The following is a 19505-nucleotide window of genomic DNA, read 5'->3' on the forward strand; positions in this document are numbered from 1 at the left end:
TTGGGGCCCTATCCTTGGACCTCTTATTATTTTAATTAGTGACACACTCTAAAGCTGTTCATTTGGTCTGAGCTTTAGCTTGACTAACATCTGTGTTTTGTCCTGTACAGGTTACTCTGGCCAGGACTTCGACTGGGCAGATTATCACAAGCAGAATGGGACAGAGGAAGCACCTCCCTTCTGCTTCAGAAACGTAAGAAGCTTGGCTCTTGCTACTCCCTTTAATCCTAGACATTGTTCACCATGAATTTTGTAGTTGCTTTCTGTTCATGAGCAAGATTAGAGTGCTCCCATGTTTCACAGCATCACAATGGTTTTGTGGTTTTTGCAAAGCCCTCTTTCGGGTTGTGTGTCAGGGTGACTCTGGGCCATAGTCACAGATCCACTACTGAATGTACAGTGGCTCAGTGGAGGCTCCTTTCTCACTTACGGAATGGTCCAGTGTGTTCCGGATGAGCGCGTGCTTCTTATGGTGAGCCTCCACCCTGGGTGGCCTCTGGCTTCATCATCTGAATCTAGTGTGCAGGTAAGGAAAGGGATGAAGGAGAGGATGGTCTTTTTTTAAAATTTTTTATTTATTTATGATAGTCATAGAGAGAGAGAGAGAGAGGCAGAGACACAGGCAGAGGGAGAAGCAGGCTCCATGCACCGGGAGCCCGACGTGGGATTCGATCCCGGGTCTCCAGGATCGCGCCCTGGGCCAAAGGCAGGCGCTAAACTGCTGCGCCACCCAGGGTTCCCATGGAGAGGATGGTCTTCCTTGTTGGCCCCGTAGCTGATAATGACGCGTTACTCCATTCACCCTCCACTAGTGAGAACCAGTCCCTCGGCTGCACCTGCTGCGAATGAGGCTGGGAAAAGTACCCCAGCTAGGTGACTGTTCACAGCCGTGATTCCATACTCCTGAGAAGGGAGGACACATTTGGGAGGCCACCTGTGCCACCATGACATAGGCACTTGCTGCGTGGAGTATAATGTCAATGAGCCCCTTGATAGGAGATTCTCTGCGCTTGCGGTATGTTCTTAATATATGATCATAAATGTCTTTTCTTGGATTGCTTCATTAAGATGCTAGGCTAAGAGTTCTCTGCTGTGCTTACTGTAAGCCACTTCCTTGTTCAAATAGAGCTGTTGGCGTGATGGCACATAAAATAGTGGCATGCAGATCTGTGTGTGTGTGTTCACACGTGTGTACTTGTTTCGTTATAGGAGCTGATTGTATAAAGTAGCTTATAAATTATTCATTTAAACCTTATCAACACTAGGAACTATGAAAAGGGATACAGATTATAATTTCTGTTTTAAGAATGAGCCGTAAGTATATAGCCAATTGTGTTGAACGTGCATTTAGTTATGAAAGTTCTTTATGCAAAAAAAACAAAAACAAAAACAAAACAAAAAAAGACTCAGTCCTCTAAGTGGGGACTGCAGATACTACCGTGCAGAATGCTCCCAAATCAAAGACTTCTTCTGGACCTAGGCTCCTAGAGCTGCTGATTCCTTGCCACCCCACATATAATTTGTACTGCGGGGCTAAGGGCATACGAGAACGAAGAGGCAGAGGGGTTGGCTTCATAGAGAAGCTCAATCCTGAGCAAAAGTCAGAGGTGGATTTTGAAGAATGAAGTACGTCGATCACCAGGTCAGCTCGTACCCAAACATACAGAAACACATCGGCGGTAGAGGTGGAAGTCAGGGCTCCTGAAATGATTGAAGGGACTTTCTAGTGGCTGACACTGCATTTGCACAAAGGGGGTTCTCCTGCAGCATCGAAAGATCTGTGTGGTGAGTTGAGGTGGTGTGACGGGGAGCCTGTGTAGGCATGCCACCATGAGGTTAGCCTTGGGTTAGCTCCCAGGGCTTATCAGGTCCCAGTGCATCTTACTAAACTAAACCTTTTACTGTAGTGACATCACTTGCCACAGAGTCCTGGCCTCGTTTCCATTAGTTTAGGATCATGGAAATACTTATCACATCCCCAAACTCCTGTGAAGTTGTGCTTTGTACCCAAAAAAAAAGAAATATTTCTTCCCTGCCTCTTCAGCCTTGGGAAGGAGGAAAATCCTGATGTGTCCACTAGTTCTTTACGGAGGGAGTTGTTTCTTCTATGAACACAGTTCCACTGCAGCTTCTTTTTATCTGTCCCCTGCTCCTGTTCAGCCAGTAGCTGACCAAGTGGAATTTAATAGTGGAGCAAGTAGCCACATCCCCAGGTGGCCTCTGAGCTTTCAGGATTTAGCTACCAAGATTAAATCTCTTTTAATGAATATGCTGGTGTATTCATTAGGAATGCACTTGTTACAAATATGCCCGCTTTGTTTCTGGCTCCCCGTTTATTTAATCGACAGGATTGTTATCTGCCTGTTGGCGTATGCATTGCATTACCGGGTACTTTGCTGAATTTTGTTAGCTTGCTACAAGTGCTCCTTAATGGAATGCTTATTATGAATTCATTTTTTAATCACACATCTTGTGTGTACTAGAGGAGAGGTAGTGTGGAAGTGAATGCATGGAAGACATTTCCCTGGGGATGTTTAACAATCAGAGGCAGCTCTGGAATGGATTGACACAGGCAAATGCTTAGTAAAATAAACTCACAGGTAACAGTTTTGCTATTGATCTTTATAAATTACCCTCAAGCAGTGAGTTGAAACGAAAATAGGTTATGTGGTTGTAGCTTTTCCTTATTAAGTAGGATAAAATGCATTTTAACTTACTTAGAGGCTTTTCAGGCAGCCTATCAAGTTGTATTATCAAAAAGAAGCTCAATACATAATATTCATGGATGAGGCAGGATGACTTGCAGAAAAATAGTCCACCTAGAATTTCCGTGGTTCCCATTTCCAAAGAAACATAAAGGAAAAGAGCAAATTGCTTTCTTAACATACACTGGATAATTTTGTTCTGGTTACATAAAAATATAATTGCATTTGCAACTTAACATATATAAAAAGATACGTGAATGTGAATAACCTTGGTTTCCTCCCATGGATCACGTAAAGATATGATCTCTATTATTTACAGAAACCTGTTAATCTCATTTTATATATTTTAAAATAGATGCATATAGTATTGTAATGTCTGGTTAAAATTTATAGCAGTGGATGATTTAGGAAATTTTTACATGTTTATTTAAAAATAATGCTTGGAGGGAGTTTTGCTTTGAATATTGGCTGAGCTCATACTGAGTTGACCCCCTGGCAGATAGCAACTATAGACTCTGCACAGGACAGGGTACCAAAACAACTACCTGAGGAGTGTGGAAAATGAACAAAAGTGAGCAGATCTAGAGGGGAGCAGGTGCTTGGAAGGAACACTGTGGAGTGATTGTGTGATTTTTTTTTCAAACTTCTTGACAGTTGACGATGTATGAGATGACAAAACCAGTAATGTAAAAATCACACTCTTTCTGGCCCAATGAACCTGATAACAGAATTTGAGCAATCACAACTGTGGGAAAGTGAGAGGAGTCTCAGGGAAAAGCCAGGAGATGGAACCACAAATCCTATGTATAAACTTGGTCTGAATCTTTGGCTGATCCTCAGATTGTGTATTTTCCCTGCAAACTTACAGCAGCCTGGTTAAGGACAAAAGACTGAAGTGGGGTTTGAGCTCCTTCTCAACATACAGACTGTGTAGTTCGAATCCAACCAAGTTAGTTCCTTGCTAAAACAGAAAGCCAACACTCTTAGGAAGAATATAACACAGTCCAGGGTCTCTACCATGTAACATTTAAAACATCTAGACTTTAGTGTTGCTCATCACATAAAGAAATAGGAAAATCTGACTCATTCTCAGTAGAAAAGCTAATCAGCAGAGACCAAACCCAACATGACCCAGATGTTGGAATTAGCAGACACGTATCTTAAAGTATCCATTTGGGGTACCTGGGTGGCTCACTCTGGTAAACGTCAGGTTCTTAATTTCCACTCAGGTCATGATCTCAGGGGTCCTGGGATTAATCCTTGTGTCAGGCTTCACTTTGTTTAGTGGGGAGACTGTTTGTGGATTCTCTCCCTCTGTCCCCACCCCAAATAAATAAATAAGTTTTTTTTTTTAATTTAAGCAAATTTGGTGCAAAGCAGTGATTCCCAAAGTGTGGTCCTCAGGCCAGCAGCTTTAGCATCACTTGGGAACCTGCTGGAAATACAAATTCTGTGGCCTTACCTCAAATCAAAAGAATCACAAACTTTGGGTAAGGCCTAGCAGTCCATTTTTAAAAGGTTCTCCAGGTGATTCAGGTATACCCTGAAGTTTGAGAAGGAAACTATGAACGAGAAGGTAGGAAGTGCCAGAGAAGTAGAAAGTGTAAAAAGAAATTCTAGGACTGAGAAATGCAATACCTGAAATAAAGGAATTCATTGGTAGGGCTTCCTAGCAGAATGAAGGTAGCAGGGGATAGTTCATGACTTTGAGGATAGAAATGACCCTATCTGAAGAAACAAAGAGAAAAGGAAGATTGCATGTGGGGATTGAGAAGGAATCTTAGGGATCTGAGGGACAATATCATGTGTAATTGGAGACCCAGAAGAAATGGCAACAGAGACTGTGGAAGAAAATGTATACAAAGAAACAATGGCCAAAATTTACCAAAGTAGCTGAAAGTACTGATGAGCAGGATGGTCTGTGGGCCCTAAGTAGCATAAACACAAAGAAACCAAACAAACTGCTGATAACCAAACATAAAGAGAAAAATCTTGAAAGCATCCAGAGAAAAAAATGATACATCCCAAATAGAGGAACAACGATTTTTTGGAAGATTTCATTTATTCTTGAGAGACAGAGAGAGAGAGAGAGGCAGAGACACAGGCAGAGGAAGAAGCAAACCCCCTGCAGGGGAGCCGATGCAAGATCCCGGGACCCCAACCTTAGTTGAAGGCTGAGCCACCCGGTGCCCCTGGAACAATTTGAATGAAGCAAACTTCACATCAGAGACCAGGGACACCAGAAAACAGTAAGTCAATGTTTGTAGCAGCACACTGAAGGGAAGAAACCACAATCCTGTATGCACCAAAGCTAATAATACTTCCTGAGTGAAGAGAGAAACACTTTGCCAAGGAACATAGGCAACTGACAAAGAAACATGAAAAAATGCTCGACATCATTAACAATAGGGAAAATGCAAGTTAAAACCAGGGTTCAGGAGCAGCCCCAGTGGCTTAGTGGTTTAGTGCCGCCTTCAGCCCAGGGCGTCATCCTGGAGACCCGGGATCGAGTCCCACGTCCAGCTCCCTGCATGGAGCCTGCCCCCCCCACTCTGTCTCTGTATCTCATGAATAAATAAATAAAATCTTTTTTTTAAAAAAAAGACAGGGCTCGGGAGCAGTGGACACCTATTAGAATGGTTAAAATTTGAAATAATGCTAATACCAAAGTGCTGTTGGGGATGTTTAGCCACTGGACCACTGCACACTGCTGATGGGAATGCAAAATGATATATGGAAACCAATTTGGTTTCCAAGGAAGTTAAAAGTACATTTACCATGTGGTCCAGCAATTCCATTTCTAGAGAAATGAAAGCTGGTTATAGGCTGCATTGTATTCCTCACAATTCATACGATGGAAATCCTAACCTGGAATACCTCACAATGTGACTATATTTGGGGTTAGTTTTCAAAGAGAGAGTTAAGGAAACATGAGGCCATATGGGTGGGTCTTAATCCAGTAGGACTGATATCCTATGAGAAGTCGTAATTAGGACCCAGGCCGCGTGCATGGAGCAAAGGACGTTTGGAGACGGAGAGAGAAAGCGGCTGTGTACAAGCCAAGGAGAGAGTCCTCAGAAGAAACCGGCCCTGCTGACACCTTGATCTGAGATTTCCAGCTTCTGGAATTGCAAGACAAATATTTGTTGTTAGAGCCACCCAGTGTGGTGTATTTTGTTATGGCATCCCAAGCAGACTAATCTACTCTGTTCACACAAAACCTTGTGCTTGGGTGTTTATGGCAGCTTTATTCACAATGACCAGGGATTGGAAACAGCTTGCATGTCCTTCAGTGGGTAAGTGGATGGACTGTGGCACATCTATAGGAAGTACTCAGCAGTAAGATAAAATGAACTGGCCATTTGTGCAGTAGCACGGATGAACCCTAAGTGCATTTTGCTTCTGTGGAGTAATCGAGATCACACAGTGTATGGATCCATTTATGTGATCTTATGGGGAAGGCAAAACTCTAGAAGTAGAAGACAGGTCTGTGGTCCAAGAGTTGGGAATCTGGAAGGGATTGATTACCAAAGGGCAGCGCAGAGGTATTTTGAAGGTGAAGGGACTGCTGTGCGTGTTGATTGAGGTTATGGCCACATGACTGTATGCATGTATAGGGAACAGGGCACCAAGGCAAGTGAATATTCTCACGTGTAAATTTTTAAAAAGTGCATTTAGAAAGTAAATGAAAGTAAACCCAAAGCCATAAACGTAAAATAAAGACAATCTCAGAGAAAGCTGTGGGAATTCGCCACCAGCAGACCTGCACTAGAATCACAGTGGTAACGAATGTGCTTCAGGCTGAAGAAAATGATGCCAGACGGAGACTCAGGCCCTGTCCTCGCCCCCGCAAATATGCCCAGGTTTGGTGCGAGTGAGGAATCTAGGGAAGGAAGAAGAAATGATTTGTACCTCAGTGACTGCGTAGAAGTTAGGGCACCTGCGGAACTGGGAAGAGAACGTATCTGTCCCCTCACTCAACAGATATTAGTAGGCACCTGCTGTGTGCCAGCAGAGCTCTTATGCTGGGATGTAAATGAAGAGGTCATGGTTCTTTTCTGTTGAATGGCAGGAAAGCCAGTTTGTCATATGGGCGAGGTCTGTGTGCCTGGGTGCATGTGCGTGTGCCCATGTGTGTGCCCACATGTGCGTGTTCCCCCTTCGCCAGCGGGCCGGCCTGTTGCTACATGCTACCCTGCTACACTGTCCACTGGCTCAGTGTCTGTTCTCTCTCTCTCTTCCAGACGTCATTCAGTCGGGGGTTCACCAAGAACATGAAACTTGAAGCTGTCAACCCCAGGAACCCAGGAGAGCTCTGCGTGGCCTCTGTTGTCAGTGTGAAGGGGAGGCTGCTGTGGCTTCACCTGGAAGGTACGCTCGGTTCTCGGCCGTTCTGGAGAGGTTAGGGTCCATCTGGAGGTTTCACTTAATACTTCTCAGAAATAACCCCTTCCACTTCCCTTTCATTTAAACAGATCTTGAATTATTCAGCGTTCTTAAGTAAGTGCAACTAATCAAATATAAATTTGTTCGGAGGCTCTCATCTTAACTAATAATTTCATGAAATGAGATACTGGTGTGATAATTATGTTTGAAACACAGTGGTCTTTTTACAACTTTGATTATAAAAGCTAATGTCACAATTAAATTAAAAGGAGTCACTAAAACTGGTATTTGAGGTCTTAGTTATTATGAGGATTAAATTATATATTTGCATTTTAATGTGAATAATAGCCTTTACTTTAGTTTCTTCCATAGATGTTTACTTTTACCTTGAAATAGTCATTGGAGATGACTTTCTCCCCAAATATATAATACACAAGATTTGTTTGTTGAATGATGCTTAAACTGTTCTTTATAGCTACGTTTTTTTTTATGATTGTGCAGATAATTCACAGAACATTATACTTCGTAAGTGGAACCATGATCAGATTTTAGATTGAGATAGAACACTATATATTTTTTATATGTTACATTTTCAGTGAGAAGGAATTAAGTCTGGATCTGGAAGGTTTTCCCATTTTTCTGTGATCTAAATTTTTGGGGTTTGTTTCTTATTTTCACAAAATTCATTAATTATTTTAAATGTGTATGGAAAAACAAGACTGGTTATGAGTAGTAAAATAGCGTTAGCTCTCTTGGCCCATATTTTAACCATCATGGCATGCTCCTACCCCCATTGGAATGGAAAGTTTGGAAGGTTACAGAAGTGGTGCTAATCTCGTCATCCTCTCTCTTGAGAAAAGTCTAAGAAGTATCAAAAATTCTGGGGCTGACGATCTCATAAATGTTACAGTTCAAGTGGGTGGGAAGGGTAGAGAACAGTGATTATAAGTGAGCGTCACCCGTGTCATGAATTCCTAGAAAAATAACTTAAAATGTTACTGGGGTTGAGGATTTCAAAATCAACGTGAAATAAAAGGAAATTTTCAAAAAGTTGATTGCTTGGGGGGGGGGGGGGGTTCAAATAGAATGGCCTCTAGCGGGAATTAACCCAAAGGTAGACACAGACATGATGGTGATATTTCTGCAGCCACGGGCATAGAGCGTGACCTTATTTTCATTACTACATGGAAAGTCAAGTCAGCTGCTCTTGGAAACACAAGATCCCTCCTGTGATTTCAATCCTTGCTTTAAACCTGCTGCCTAATAACTCTGCTAAGTTATATTGCAAGATCAGGGTCTTGCTTGGTGTTATTAACTTGAAAACAAAAACGGTAGATTTCAAAGCCCACGTTTCATCATTATGATTTAGCATATTACCAATGAGATTCTCTGGCAGTCATTATTTATTTAGCAGTTTGTTCTTCCAGAGTGCTTTGCAGCTGTTAATTACCTAACACAGACAACAGTGAGGGCATCCTGATTTTTACAGATGAAGAAACGAAGCTAGCTAAGCCGTGAAGATATGCCTGGGGTCAGTTTCCTTGTCCTTGACATCTTTGTTGGTTAATTCATCAGACCCTACAGCTTCCCAATTCTTAAAAAGAATGAGGAGTAGCAACCTTGAGTGTCTATTTAACATTTTTGACAGCCTTTTCTCCTTATGACTGTTTTGCTTTGGATATCAATTTCTATTTTTATAGCAAAGAAAAGTAAGGCAGCTCACATCAGCTCTTACTCTCCAGAGTGCTTTCTTATCCCATAGCAGTGAAATCAGTTACCAGAAAAAGAGTTTAGAAAATAGATTGTCCATTTTTTTTCCAAACCTTCCATACTTAAAAAAATTTTTTATAAACAATTCGTTGCACTTTATCTACCTGGAATTCATGGTCAAAATCATGTGTTTGATCAAATAAAGTAAAATTCCATTTTGTCCTTTTGATCTTCCTTGAATTTTGGGGTTTTCAGGGTTTTGTTCTGTTTTGGTCTCTTCTGAATATTACCTTTGAAAGTCACAGTGACCTTAGTGGCACTTACTTCTCATTGTTTTGCACTTTTGCGGATATAGTGTTTTCTTGTCTTTAGTCAAGGGAGCAAATGCTAGAAATTCATCATGGTCACTCTGTGGCTGTTAAATTATTTTTATGATGCTGGTGATTCTGATTATAGACCATTTACTTGACACTGTAAATGTAGAAAGTACATCATAACAATTTATTAGTTATTTTTATGCATTAAATTGATTTGAAGTATTTTCAACACATGGCTAATTGACCACTTTTAGGTAATTAAAATGATCATTTTTTTTTTAAATTTTTTATTTATTTATGATAGTCACAGAGAGAGAGAGAGGCAGAGACACAGGCAGAGGGAGAAGCAGGCTCCATGCACCGGGAGCCCGATGTGGGATTCGATCCCGGGTCTCCAGGATCGCGCCCTGGGCCAAAGGCAGGCGCTAAACCGCTGCGCCACCCAGGGATCCCCAAAATGATCATTTTTAATCTAAGAGTTCAATTCTCTTCAAGTCAGTTCTTTAAGTATCTATAAAAGAACTGATACTGAAGAGGGGGCAATGAATGAAATACATGAGATTAAGGTAGTATTATTTTAGATGCATATTTGAAAAGAATTACAAGCTCTCACAGGCCGCTGGCCATTAGCAGGTGGAATTTATGATGATGTTTTGTGTTTTAGAGAGGACGTTGTACTGCTTTTTCTCCTGTGTTAATACTCTGCTCGAAGTGATCATATCTACAATTATAAGCATTAGCCGTGGGATAGAAGTTGCTCTCGGTGGTAACATCTCTAGCATTGCAGCCCTGTGCTCGTGTATCTGCATTCCTACCCGCCAAGTCACTTTTCATGCCTTCCAGATCATTATCTCCAGGGACAGGTAGGGTGTGGGCCTTCCACCTGTCCTGAGGGTGAGTCAGCTCCCTTCCTAAGAGGGTTTACATCTTTGCCTTCCTTGGCTTCTCTTATCCCCATTATTACTAATATTTTCTTCCTCGTATCTCTCTAGAAGAGATACAATAAGCACCATATTCCTGAATATATTTACTTTTAGTCTTTTTGCTGAGGCAGGAATTCCTTTTATACTATAAAAGGAATGGCAACCAGCAGGCTTCATTTCTGGAAAGTTACTTAGCTCTTTTAGGTGCTGCCACTACAGAAATTTGAAGAGAGCTCTGGAAGGGAACCCCCAAACCCGGTTTTGACATCGGGAGTGCTGTCACATGTGAAAACGGGTAGGGGACTCTCGGCTGGTGTTTTTGTGTTTTGAGCGTGGGGGGGCGGGAAATGATGCCCTAGAGGAGACGACCCAGAATCCTCAGGTCTGTGGAGAAGTACCAAAATATTTTTTTAAAAAGATATTTATTTATTTCTTTGAGAGAGAAAGTGAATGAGCAGGAGGGGCAGAGGGAGAGAGAGAATCTCAAGTAGACTTCCCGCTGAGTGGGAGCCTGACGCAGGGCTTGATTGCACAACCCTGGGATCACAACCTGATCAAAACCGAGAGTCAGATGCTTGACTCACTGCACCACCCAGGCTCCCTGAGAAGTATCAGAATCTTGAGAACAGGGAGCTTTACTCAAACCCAAATTAGGTTATTACCAACATCTCCTGATCTTTATTTTTTGCCACCCTCTGAAATGAAATCTAGAGAAAATAAAATCTTTCCACACTCAGTCCTGGAAAAACATACTGTGGAAGTGTTGCTTGGTCAGGCTGGGCCAGGTAGAGCTTCGGGCAGTAGGTTTCTCGAGCTCAGGAATGACATCGTGTCCCTGCGAGCTGCCCATCCCACACCGACAAGCAGAGAACTGCGGGCTGCATGTCGGTGCCCCAGGTCTCCGCAATGAGAGCCAGCGGGGACAGCTTGCAGACAGCTGAAGCCCGAACCTCATGTAGAATGTCGGCGGAGGTATTTAACCCCAAGTGCAGGGTCAGTTCGGGGATGGTCGTCAGCTCTCCTTTTCCCCTCTTGAGAAATGCATGTGCTTTGGAACTGTCCCATGACATTTCCTGATTTATCTGATTTTTCTCCTGGCTTCTTGGCTGTGGCGAGGTCGGCCTGCCTCTGTGGCTTTCCTGGTCTCCACTTGTTCTGAGTGTCATGTGGGTGTCCTGAGCTGGGTCACCTGGTTGTCAAGAGTGACCCTGGCAAGGTGCAGCTCCTTCACGTTGGGTGCATGGACTTTCACAGGAGCCCGTTTGCTGCTCCTGTGGATTCACCCTACATGGATGAATCTTTCTAGAGAGTGAACCCCCAGCCGCCTGCCTGGAGGGAGGCGTCGCCTGGCCGGGCAGCACCAGCAAGGGGATTCATAGTGTCCGTGCTTCTGAGCGAGACTTGGGATCAGCCTCCTGTTCTCAGGTCCAGCCCAGCCAACCTTTGCCTCTCACGGCTGCCAGTCTGTCCGCCCCACATCTGCATAGGGCCCAGAGGCTGAACTGGCTTGCTTCTCACCTTCCTTTTCTTCTCACTTTGTAGAGAGCTGATGAATGAATGCATGAGCCCATGAGCAAATGAATAAATGAATGAGATAAGATGCTAAGTAACGTTAACAGGGTTTCTCGCTGGAGCCCCTCATGGCAAAATTGCTTCCATGAGGCATAGGGACAAGGGCCCAAAGCCTCGGGCATGAAGACATCCTCCATGCAGGTCTAGGTCACCCTCGTATCAGATTCCTGGAGAATTCATTCTGTTTTGGACCAGGTGCTCGTACGACAACTGAGAATGTGCTGACTTTCCTAGAATGGCCCCAGTCCTACAATAGATGCCTACATTTGTGATGGGACCGACCCCTCTGAGAGTGTGAGGACAGCTGTTGACACTCAGCAAATGCACTTGCACACGTATATGATTTTTGATGCAATTTCAGACCATCCATGGACCCTCTCAGAACAAATCTTGGGTGGGCCTCCTTGGAATCCCTGCAGGAGGCATTCTCGGGAGATGGTAGTAGACGTTAGTAGTCCACTGTGACTCCTTTGTTTTAAGTTAAATGATCATTTCAGTTCCTCCGCTGCATTGTCTAGTGGCTGCTGTTTTGGACAGCATAGGTACAGGATGATCTGTATAGAACCTGTGGATTCTGCGGCCCCCGCCCCCGACAGTGCATCTGTGTGTATCTTGAGTACCTCCTGAGTTTAAGACTGCTTTTCTTCTCTGTGGGGCTCTATAAGATATGTGTGATAGTGGCTTCTGCCTCCCAGGTGGCTGTGGAGCTGGGCGGAGGGAATTCGCATCTGTAAAGCTCATAGGAGGCAGGTGCTGGGGAGGAGGAGGAGGAGGCTGATGTGCGCCCCAGAAGGCAGCCCCTTCTCTCATCAGCTTGGCCTCCACCCAGGGTCTGGCTCCCTCAGAACAGAGCACTCACTGTGCCTGTAGACCCTGATCCTGTCCTTGGCACCTCGAGCCCTGATGCGTGGCTCCGCTCCTGTGTGGGCCCAGGACAACGTTTGTACGAGGGTCTATGTGCTCGCTAAATGCCTGCTGAGCACAGAGGAGGAATAAATAAAACTTTGTGCTTCTGAATGAGAAAGTGATCGAAGATCCACCAGTCTGGGTGCCTGGGTGACTCAGTGGTTGAGCATCTGCCTTTGGCTCAGGCCGTGACCCCGGGGTCCTGGGATCGGGTCCCGTATTGGGCTCCCTGCATGGAGCCTGCTTCTCCCTCTGCCTGTGTCTCTGCCTCTCTCTCTGTGTCTCTCATGAATAAATAGATAAAATCTTTAAAAAAAATCCACCAATCCATTAGGAACTGCTATCTTACCAACTGAATTTTGAGCCAGTGAGATATTTTCTATGTGTAAGCTAACGTTCAAAAAGCTCTGGGGCCAGTTTTTTCCTACACTTGGTTCGGTTGCAGTAAACCACCCTCCACATGGTCATCTCTGGGCCTCCTTTGAAAATGCACCTTCCTGGAGCCACCACAGACCTGGTGCTTCTGAGGTCCAAGCAGGGTGTGGACATCTGCATTTTGAAGGCACCCTCCCCAGATGACTCTCCTGTGCGCTAGGGTTTGTCAAGGACTCTAAGGTCTAGCAGGTGTGGCGTGGCGGAAGGGAACCCCTGTTGGGGTGACCTCTCGTGGGTGGGACACCGGGTGCCCCTCAAAGCCTTTCTGTAATTTGTGCAAAAGTCGGGGTGAATGAGCTTTCTCAGAGACTTGCAAAAATCAAACAAGGAAAAATGCAAATGTGAAAGTAATTCTATTTCAAGCCAGTGTGGGTGGTTTTCGAATCTTTAGAAGGAGGTAGGGCCTGCCTGAGAATTTGGGAGAAGCTGCTTCAGTGGCCCGGGCATGGACGGCAGTGCCCCCGAATGCTGGAGAGGGTGGTAGAAAGTGGGTGTTGTCTGTGGGAGCGGGCTTTGAACCCTCGCAAATCTGTGTGGTCCCCAGAGCTGATGCTCCATTGGACGGCTCCTCAGTGGCCAGCGACAGAAGTGGCCGGGCTGTCTCAGGCTAAATGTGAATCTGGGGGTGGGGGGCTGGGAGGGGCGCACCCCTGCAGAGGTTTTGCTGCGGGAAGCCACGCTGAGTTTGGGCTTGGGCGCTGCCCTCGTGACGGCCGTGACTTCGGACCGAGCCTGTTGTCACCTGCTGGCAGTGAGGGCAGAGCTGGCTCCTTCCCCTTCTGTGGGAGGCGGCGGCGGCCACCTCATGGTGGAGATTCTGCAGGAGGGCTGTGGGGCCGGGACAGGATGGGGACAGATGCTGACCAGCCCCAAGCAAACCAGAAACAGAAATAAGAGAAGGAAAGAAAAATGCCACCTGAAATGCCTGGAGGGTTAGAGGATCCAGGGTCATACGCTGGATCTGCCACTTGCTGCCCTTGGACCTTTCTCTGGGCCTCAGCTTCCTCATCTGTACAGTGGGGACGAGGCTAGCCCCTATCCCTTAGGGTTGTCGTAAGTACTAAACACTTGAGGATGTGTCAGACCTGAATTCCGTGCTTGTGGGTGTTTGCAGTCCTGTGAGTCTCTCTGTCTCTCTCCACACACATTTGATCCCATTTCTTTTGTTTTCCTCCAGATTGCCTGTTTCCTATCAAATCTTGATCTTGCCATCTGCAGTTTTGCCAGTCTTTTTGTTCCTTAGGAATTTGGCTCCACAGCTGACGAGGGACTTGACAGTCAGGTTTTATAGAAAGGCCTCTGCAGGTGGAAGGAGCCAGACACACGGCACCCGGGGCTCCAGCACCCAGTCCTGCTTGCTCCCGGATCACCCGCTCACTCTCTCCCCTCTGGCGCCTTTTCTGTCCATCCCACACTCGAGCCCGTCCCAGTTTGCTGTGACCTTTGACTTCTCATGAGGGTGCTGAGCGAGGTTAACTTGCTTCCTTAAATACCTCTTGCCTTTCTTCCCTTCCTGCCTTTTAACTGAGGTACAGGCCTCGTTCTGACTGTTCCCGGAGTCTCTGCCTTTAGGAGGGCGGGTGGAACTTCGTGGAAGGGACGAAGGATCCGTTGATCGGGTGACAGTCTCAGGATGTGGCAAATTGCAGAGCTTCTGTAAGGTTCCCAAGTGATTCTCAACAAATTTATATGCTTTGTGAGTATGGAGCATCCTGTCCTCTTAGCAGCAGAATGACTCATTGTAGTTTGGTGTTATTTCCTGTTTTGTTTTGTTTTGTTTTTAAGATTTTATTTATCTATTTGACAGAGAGATAGAACCAGAGAGCACAAGTCGGGGGAGAGCAGCAGAGGGAGAGGAAGAAGCTAACTCCTGCTAGGCAGGGAACCTGATTCAGGGCTCTATCTCACCAACTGAGCCCCTCAGGCACCCTGGTCTTATTTCCTGTTAAGGTCACTTGGCCTTCATTGATCTGGCCTCTGTGGCAGCACAGTTCATGCAGAAGAATCCTTCCTTCTCGGGGCGTTTTGCATTGTGCGGTTATTGTGGTGATAGTGAGGTTAGGTTGTGATTGTAAATTAGTTGATTCATTTGCAAAAATACATGGAAGTATCCGTGGTCAGAGTCTCTCTCCAGCAGCTGCCCCCACCGCTTGGTGTCTCCACTCCTTTTCCAGCAGACGCCCACTGTGTGGGTATTTTGCACTTCCTTCCCGATTTGTCTTATGCACATATAAATATATGTTATTTCCCCCTTTTTAACCAGATGGTAGCATACTATATATACACAGTGTTCTGTACTCTGCTTTTCTTTGACTCAACATATAGGTCTTTACATGTAAGTATACAAAGAGGTTTCTCGTTCTTTTTTTATAGTGGCAGCATATCCCGCCATACAGCCTACTGTAATGTAGCTAAGGACCTCCCCTTAGATGGAGATTGGGACTTCCTGGTGGTTTTTGAAATGAAGGTGCTGGATGAGGATGAATGAGTAGAATCCATATTGACTGATGCACCAGAGAGAAGTCCAGGGTGAACATGGCCTTGTGTTATTCACAGAGGCTGCCTATAAAATGGTTACAACCGTTGCAGTAGTTACCTTAAGCTTTGCATAAGGAGTTTTGGAAATCCTAGAATCACCAAAGGAGCATCGCATCCACTTTTAATGGATTATTTTTTAACGTGGGTCCCTGGTCTTGGAAAATAATGAGTTGTTTTTTAAAAAAGATTATTCCGAGTCTAGCCAGATGTATCTGGAAGCATAAGGTTGATAAAGGGAAATAGGAGATTGGTACCCATCATTCAGAATAGGATTGGAAAAGCTTCAGGGTCAGGAAAATGTTCCTGGGTGATAAATAACCCACTTTTCCATCTGTTCCCATACCTTAATGGGTTAGATTAGGAAGCGCAGGGAAGTCAGGGTTATAACTTTCTTGAGGACCTAGTAGCTAACACATTGTAGCTCCTAAATATTTGTTTTGAATGCAGAGCATGACCAAAGAATTTTAAAGTATGGTGGGACACCTGGGTGTCTCAGTGGTTGAGCATCTGCCTTCGGCTCAGGGCCTGATCCTCGGGTCCTGGGATTGAGTCCCATATCGGGCTCCCTGTGAGGAGCCTGCTTTTCCCTCTGTGTCTCTGCCTCTCTCCCCCGCCCCCTCTCTCTCTGTGTGTCTTTCATGAATGAATAAATAAAATCTTTTTTTTCACTTATAAAATGAATAAATAAAATCTTTAAAAAATAAAGTATGGTAAAGATAGCCTTATAAATATATTACTATATACATTGTTGCAGAAGTGTATATATTAAAGCATTAACACCAAGTGATGTCTGAACCAGGAGAACAGTGGAACATGAAGGTCGTAATTCAGGAAGGAACAGGCTATAAAGCTCACCTTCATGCTTCTTTTCGAAGCACTACTTTGACCTTGGAAATCTTATTTGTACCTAAATGTGAGTCTGGAAATACAGATGTATGTTGGGGGTGAATTCAGCCCGTCACCAAAACTGTTCAGTAGCCAAGATACACGTGTCTTATTTTATTTGATGGTCTCTTTGGTAAGTAGGTAGGTTAAGCATTGGTTGAGTCATAATGGGAACCAAATGATTTACATCCACTCAACTGTCTTGAGAAATAATCCCCATAAACCTACTTACGTTCAAGTTATGGGAGAATAAAACAAAAAGAAAGTTTTTTTCATGGTAATTGCTTTTTTGGGGGAAGGAGTTGAAAGTTGATAGTGACTAATGGTGATGGTATGATGTGTGTGCCAGCGTGTTCAGGGCACTTTCTGTGCAGCAGTATATTGGGTTAGCACTAGAACCCACGTGTATCAAACAGCACGCTCCTTTTTCCAGTATCTTCTTTACGATGAGAAGTCAGGGGTAGGAGCCAGTGTGGTGAACGTCAGAGTTCCAGTGGTTGGGACCATTTTTTGTCTGCTGGAATTGAGCTTCGTGAAGTTAAGTGTTGGGGGGCAATATGATTTAAAATTCATCAGATGTGATGTGGCGATGTGGATGGGTGTGTGAGTTCTATGGTGTCATTTCCATCTTGATTCTCAGCGAAGAAACCAAAGCAAAATGAGAGTAAGAGGTCAGAGCCCGTGAGTCCCTGTCTATTAACACAGTTCATATCTTTTGATTCTTAGTTCACAAGTGTTTTCTCTCGGTGTTTTTTCTCCAAAGAACTATTGATTCAGTGTAGAATTTTCTTCCTTTTACCAGTTTTCTGGGTTCTAGATTTATCCTTTGTGGCCAGAACTCTTGAAACCTTTGCTCATATTACATGCAAATCTCTTCTCTGTTTCAGAGTCTCTTAGTTGTGGTGCCGATTTATCACCAGGCATTAGTAGGATCATGAAACGGGGTGATAGGTGGATCCCACTAAAAAAGACACTTCTCTGTAAATTGGATTTCATGATCTGCAGGCCACCAGTGGAGTTCAAAACAAGTAACCCTGGTCAACCCGAGAAGTGAATAAGTTCCCTAGAGAAAATGTGTGGTCTGTGTTCCCCGCTCAAAGCTATACCGGCCTATCCTTTGAGCGGTGGTGTTAACTTTCCTTCATTGAGGGTCGGCCTTTGCTTGGTGTTGGATGAAGTGTGTCCTGGTGGCGTACATATGTGTGCTGGGGCCCCCACACAGCTCCAGCACGTTTCCTTGGTTTCTTTTCTCTTCTTTTTTAAGATTTTATTTATTTATTCATGAGACAGAGAGAGAGAGAGAGAGAGAGAAGCAGAGGCAGAAGCAGGCTCCCTGCAGGGAGCCCGATGTGGGATTCGATCCCGAGACCCCAGATCACACCCTGAGCCAAAGGCAGGCACTAAACCGCTGAGCCACTCAGGGATCTCCCATTTCCTTGGTTTCAAAGACACTTTTAGGAAAAGGGCAGACTGTTCCTCCTGCCAGCTTTTCTGGCTCCAATGCCAGTTCTTCCCACATTCTGCCCCCCAGTCCTCTACGTGCCATTTGCAGGAGAAAACATCTTGGATTTTCTGGATCTCTGCTTTATTTGAACGACCCCCACCTTGTACTTTGCTGTTTGGTATTTCAGGTGCCAGTATCTGTCATAAGACTGTCCTCGGTGTTGTGTTGAACAGTCCAGGGAGTGTTTTCCCTCATCTCAGAGATGCTCGCACGTTTCTTCTCTCCTTCTGGCTCTTTGTAGTAAAATCTGTACCTGTCATCTTGACTTTTCTGATCCAGGTCTGCAGACTCCTGCTCCAGAGTTTATTGTTGACGTGGAATCTATGGACATCTTCCCAGTGGGCTGGTGTGAAGCGAACTCTTACCCTTTGACCACACCACACAAAACAGTCTGTAAGTATCATCCAGTTTGGAGCTCCTGCAGACAATATCTGGGGGCTTGGGGAGGTAAATAGTTTTGTAAAGAGACTTCAGCCAAGTTGTAAGAAACAGAACTGGTGTTAGATTTCCCACAGAGCACCAGTGTTTTTATCTCTTGGGTGCTTTCAGTGTCTTCATGAGATGGGTATTTGGAACCATCTCATAGATCGACAGACTAAGTCGATCTAAGATGGGTATTTGGAACCATCTCATAGATCGACAGACTAAGTCTTAATGATAAGGCGGGTGAAGGTCACGGAGTGGTGGCAGAGATAAAATATAATATAAATTTAATAAGATGTATAAATATTATATAAAAATATATAAATATATATAAAATAAATATTCACTCTCAGTTTTATATACAGTTGATTATTTTGATTAGAGAAAATTTAAGCTAAATACTATGGGGTTTTTTTGGTTTTTATTGTTTTTTTGTTGTTGTTTTTAAGGGGGGGAGATAGAGAGTGCACATGTGGGGTCGGGAAGAGGGGCAAGAGGCAGAGGCAGGGGGAGAGAGAGAATCCCAAGCAGGCTCCATGCTCAGCACAGAGCTCCACGCAGGGCTAGATCTCACAACCCTGAGATCATGACCTGAGCCTAAACCAAGAGTTGGACATTAAGCAACTGAACCACCCAGGTGCCCCAAAATACTACATTTCTGTATCATGTCTAAGAAAGAACGGATTTTTCTCATGAGGTTTACCATAAAAGAATCATAGTTGGTCCTAATAAATTACTGACATAACATATAAAAACTTAACTACTCTTGACACTAACCAGTGAGATTTCAGCTCTACTTTAAAGACTGCGTTATATCTCACATCCTTCTGATCACATAAATATCGAATTAAAGCAGTATTAGTAGTTAACCCAGCAACCAACTCTGTCTCTAAGTATGTACAACAGTGTGTGTTTTAACTTCTATTATTAGAGGTCAATATCCTGAGGTGGTACCTTTTAAAAATCTTCCAAACTAATAAATCATAGCATTTTTTCCCACCCTTACGTTTACCAAAAGTATTATTTCAAATTATGCAACCACGCTGGAAAATAGTGTAGAGGTTCCTCAGAAAGTTAAAAATAGAGCTACCCCATGACCCAGCAATGGCACTACTGGGTGTTTATCCAAAGGACACAAACAGGGATTCAAAGGGATACCTGCACCCCAACATTTATAGCAATGTCCACAATAGCCAAACTA

General features: G+C 44.3%; 1 protein-coding gene across 6 annotated transcripts in view; it reads left to right on the forward strand.

Moving 5' to 3' along the window:
• The window catches only part of SFMBT2 (Scm like with four mbt domains 2), a 217060-nt gene that overhangs the window by 159962 nt on the left and 37593 nt on the right, over window positions 1–19505 (forward strand). For all 6 annotated transcript variants that reach the window (XM_025445576.3, XM_025445580.3, XM_025445579.3 and 3 more), the window contains 3 exons: window positions 111–193; window positions 6950–7076; window positions 18161–18274. In XM_025445576.3, coding sequence (XP_025301361.1) covers window positions 111–193; window positions 6950–7076; window positions 18161–18274 — 324 coding nt within the window. The remainder of the gene's footprint in view (window positions 1–110; window positions 194–6949; window positions 7077–18160; window positions 18275–19505) is intronic.

The sequence above is a fragment of the Canis lupus genome, chromosome 2 (genome assembly GCF_003254725.2).
Source record: "Canis lupus dingo isolate Sandy chromosome 2, ASM325472v2, whole genome shotgun sequence".
Classification (NCBI taxonomy): domain Eukaryota; kingdom Metazoa; phylum Chordata; class Mammalia; order Carnivora; family Canidae; genus Canis; species Canis lupus.